The 4975-nt window shown below is 31.3% G+C and overlaps 1 protein-coding gene across 8 annotated transcripts in view; it reads left to right on the top strand.

Moving 5' to 3' along the window:
• The window catches only part of LOC106460389 (phosphoribosylformylglycinamidine synthase-like), a 122173-nt gene that overhangs the window by 48979 nt on the left and 68219 nt on the right, over window positions 1–4975 (top strand). For all 8 annotated transcript variants that reach the window (XR_002610757.1, XM_022387093.1, XM_013920079.2 and 5 more), the window contains 2 exons: window positions 608–736; window positions 3096–3356. Coding sequence is in view for 7 of the 8 variants with exons in the window: in XM_022387093.1 (XP_022242801.1) it covers window positions 608–736; window positions 3096–3356 (390 nt within the window). In the remaining variant the exon portion in view is untranslated. The remainder of the gene's footprint in view (window positions 1–607; window positions 737–3095; window positions 3357–4975) is intronic.

Raw genomic sequence — 4975 nt, 5'->3', positions numbered from 1 at the left:
TTATATGAATTTTTATATGTGTATAGCCTTAGCAGTAAATAGTATAGGTTTTAAAGTGTTCTTTTAACTGAATCTTTATTGTTTAAGATGCTTTTTGCCCAAACATTCTACCAGGGTTTTGTGCAATTCCTTGCAATCCCTATTATGAACCACTATCATTGTTCATGATTATGCATGTACGTCTACAGTTGTTTAATAAGATTTTCTTGTCCACTGGTAAGCTAATAGTTAGTAAGGTGGTATGGCATGTTTTGATTTTACTTGTAATAAAATAAGTATCTATCAATTCTATCATCTTACAGTAAAAATAGCTAGATTATAATAATATTCTAAATTTTTTTATTTGAAAATATAAATGTGTTGTTTTGTATTGTTTGAAAGTAAAAGCTTTTAAGTATTACAATACACTTATACAAACATCTTTTTTTAGAACATATTTTACATGTTTGATTTATTTCTTCATTAATTTCTAGTTTAGTTCCAGTACTGTTTTTGCTAGATGAAATTGAATTAAAACTAGTTAGTGATTGAAATTATAATTTGGGAAGAAGATCTTTGTTACATACGTTTGATCTTTAATGTATATGAATAAGCTGATTTTCCGCAGGAGTTGCTCCATTCAGTGGAGCGGCTACTGGCACTGGTGGCAGAATAAGAGATGTTCATGCTGCAGGACGAGGTGCACATGTTATTGCTGGAACAGCTTCATATTGTTTTGGAAATCTCAATATTCCTGGTAGGTTTAACTTTATATATACATTTTTGGACTGTAAATTTGGAATTTTGAAAATGAACTTTAGATATATTTTTTAAGACCTAAAGAGAAAGATGGGCAAAATTTTGAGGTAAAAGTATAAATTAAAGCACAATAATTTAATGCATTTGTTGTCTCTACTAAACAGAAGTTTTGTGCTTTCATTTATAATATAAGTAGGGTTTTTGGTACTTGTGGTGGGCATAGCACAGATAGTCCATTGTGTACATTTAACAACAAACAAACCTTTCACTATTAAGAGGTTGTAGGCTAGGTTTGCTACAAGGTCCATTTTGTACTCATTATAGTTTCCATACTATAGCTTTTATTGCACTTTGTGTATCTTCACAAAAGTTTGCAGACTTTTAGTAAACATTACAAGTCTGGTGTACACAAAAAATCTGATTTTTTTTTAATGAAGTTTTTTAATAAAGATTTGTCCATGAATATATGTATAGTATTTCTATATACTAGTCCAAGCAAAAAGTTATTTTCACTTTAAGATGCTCCATAATGGCATGTCTGTAGACTTACTATGCTAGAAACCGGATTTTGATACCGGTGGGGGCAGAGCATAATCTGTAAAACCCCCTAAATAAATTTCAAATGTTCTTTTTTCAGTAAAACTTTAGATTTTACCTGTTATTTTCTCTACCCTAACTTCATACAAGGTTAATAAACTTTACTGACCTCATAACCACCAAAGAAAATTGAAATAAATCTGAATTACCCTTTTTTCTTTCTAGAATGACTTCAAATTGTAATATGAAACTACATTGTCTATCCTAAATAGCTTTAATCTCATAAATGTATACATCTATTTATACTTAAGTTTTATTGTTTTATTGCCTTTTGAACCCTGTCTAAGCACATTATAAGTTGTAAATCACTTGCCAAATGTGCAGCTCATGTTAAGCATACCTCATACAAAATTTTATTACATTGTTATTATTATTTATTTCACCTAATCTAACTTTAACTAACATAAAAAGTTTTCTATTTTTACATTTTAGTTACTTTTATAGTAATAAATAAAGAATACACATGAAAAACAAAAAATAAAGTACTTACCCGAGTCTTCTTTTTTGCTGTCAACTATCGATGACACTTAACCCTACTTTCTTATACTAGTGGTAGCATTGCACTAAATAATTTTTTATTTAACTAAATATGCAACAAAAGATGTTAAAACTTCATCTAAGCTCATTGTTGTGTTTCCTGTGGGAATCAAGCTCAAACTAAAAGCAAAATTGACAATACTCTTTACTCAATACTCTTAGAAAACAACGTAATATAATACATCATTTGATAGATGAAAACCTTTGCTTTCTATTGGATATAAATAATATAGTATTGAATCCCAAAGAGAACTATGGACAATCTCTGAAATAGAGGATATGATAGGTGGACATGGCAAGAGGGGTCTCATTGTCTATTTCATGGCTCTATAACCAAATAAGGTTGAAGGCTATGAAAAGTATGCTTTGCCTGAGTGATGAGGATATTATAATGAGTAATTGATGTTAAATTTCATACTTATTGGAGGGGTGGTAAATACATTAGAGAAGAGGGGGTGCCTATAGACCAAGAGTACCAATTCTCACATTAGGGGAAATTCTAGATTTTGTTTGATATTGCCTTGTAAAAGGAAGAACTTAAAAACTTGTATATACTATTAAGATATGGATTATTGGCTACATTTTTATGCTATGTTTATTGGTATACCATTAAAATAAAGTAGTTTAATTAAATTTTGAATGTAACACTAAAACCTCATGACATATGCAGAAAAAGATGTTTGTGGAGAGAAGCCTAAGGGAAGATAGTGTACTTTTTTTATTATTTTATCAAAAGTTTTTTTTAAAATCATTATTACTGAAAGATTTAGAATATTTCTAAGTATTTAAGTTTATTATCTACACACACCACTTTTGTTTCAGATACATTTATCATTCAAAACAGCTGATATTTCTAGTATAAATTGTGAAGAACGTGTATAAACTAGAAATTAATATCATAAAAACACAATTGCTTATATGTATAGGTTTAACTAAAGCTTTTAATAGAATACAAGTTTAATATGTTTGGTTAAGAGCTTGAACAGTATGGTATTAGTGAAATATCATACTTTTTTTGTTAAAAATTATTTTTGAAACAGAAAATGGTTAGTGAAAATAGGATATTGTGAGTAAACATCATGTCTATGTGAATGTAAGCTTTCATACAGCTTGTGTGCCAATATATTTATTCATTTAAGTAATTATTATTTTCTGTCTGAAGTCCACAGATAGTAGTGTTTGTTTCCACTACTCATTATCATGTTTTATCTATTGTTAACAAGGCTACAAACTTCCCTGGGAAGATGAAACATTTGAATATCCTAGAAACTTTGCCCTGCCTGTGGAAATAATTGTTGAAGCTAGTAATGGAGCATCAGATTATGGTAACAAGTTTGGGGAACCTGTTTTGTTGGGTTTTGCAAGGTCTTTTGGAATGAAACTTCCTGATGGTCATCGAAGGGAGTGGGTGAAACCTATCATGTTTTCTGGTGGTATTGGAAGTATTAATGAAAAGTGTGTCCAAAAATTGGTTGCAGAAAAAGGTATTTAAAGTGATTACTACTTATTGATGAGTTATGTAATTGCAATTAACTATTTTGATAACCTAGGTTGTTTTTAAGACATTGTAAGGCTAATAAATAATTTATATGGAAGATCACTGGTTGTATAACACTGTTAAATAGTTTGAAGTATATAGGTTTATTCAAAACATTCAGGAATTGCTTTTACCATCATTTATGCTTTTGAAAAGTACTTAGTTTCAGAAATTCTGCTTCAGTTTTTGTTAAAATAATAGTTTCTTTCAATATGATCACTCGATTACATGCACAAATTATATATAGCTGTTTTCCTCTTGAAGTTGTGCTTTTCTGCCTGAGAGACTTGTATGCCACCAGCTTTGTGAAACTTCCATCTAAAATTCTTGTGAAAACACATGAAATTGTGTTACTACTAAGTTGTAATATACATATATTACTAACAATTATTGGAACAACATAACTTGAGAATGGGCATATTGTATTTTGCTATTGGGCTCCTGTTTTTGTAGGGAGTGTTCTTACCATTGGCACTAAACATGGCTTAGTCTCTGATACTAACATTTATTCTCAAACATTTTTGATGGAATAGGTTGCTGTCCTTGGAAACCACCCCTCAGTGTAGTGATGGTTTTATTTGTCCCTTTTGTCCCTCAGTCAATACTCCAAAATATACGAGATCAGTTCATTTCTCCATTCTCATACATTTCTTTGAAGCATGTAATGCAAATCAGCTAAAACAGGCTCATACCTTGATACTACTCTGTAATTCTAGCTTTAAATGTGCTGTCCCAGTACTTTTGGTAATATGTGTATTTGGAATTGTATTAGATCATTAAGAAATTAATGTCGTGTTTTGGAACACTTTCATTAACTACCTCCCAAAAAACATACATCACATATAATAGTTACACGAACCGCCTAAATGTCACATTAGTGTAGCCTATGTAATGTGTAGAGTTGAGTATACTCTAATCCCTGATAGTGATGGCACACGACAAGACACACAATCGGCATGTAATGCTGTTTGAATACAAGAAGGAAACAATACCTCTGTAGCCAGAAAGAATATCAAAGTTTATGGAAATGTTTTGAATGTTTGTAAGTGTCAACGATGGTTCACCAAATTTCATTCAGGAAACTTTAGCCTTAAAAACTGTGATGGCAGGGGCTGACATGTTGTAATTGATATTGATGCTCTGAAGACTCTTGTTGAGTCTAACCAAAGGCAACACACACTCATGAAATGGCCCTGAAATTGCTTGTCTTTCATGAAACAATATATATACATCTAAGGAATATGGGAAAACTCCATAAAGAATGTGTTTGGGAGCCACACAAACTCTCCAATGATCATCATTTCCAATGTGTGAACGTTGCTTTGTCTCTTTTGGAGCATAATGTACATGAACCATTTTTGGACAGGATTGTCGCCATTGATGAAATATGGATTCTCTATGTGAATATTAAATGCCAAAAACAATGGGTCAGTCCTAGACAAAAACCACTTCCGACCCCAAAACCTGGATTCCATCCGCAAAGTGATGCTTTGCATTTGATGGGACATCAAAAGAGTAATTCATTTCAAACTCCTCAATCCACAGCGACCTGTCAATGCAGATATC

This window comes from Limulus polyphemus, unplaced genomic scaffold, assembly GCF_000517525.1.
Source record: "Limulus polyphemus unplaced genomic scaffold, Limulus_polyphemus-2.1.2 Scaffold762, whole genome shotgun sequence".
Classification (NCBI taxonomy): Eukaryota; Metazoa; Arthropoda; class Merostomata; order Xiphosura; family Limulidae; genus Limulus; species Limulus polyphemus.
The sequence above is the reverse complement of the archived record's forward strand: the minus strand, read 5'-3'. Positions and strand labels throughout refer to the sequence as shown.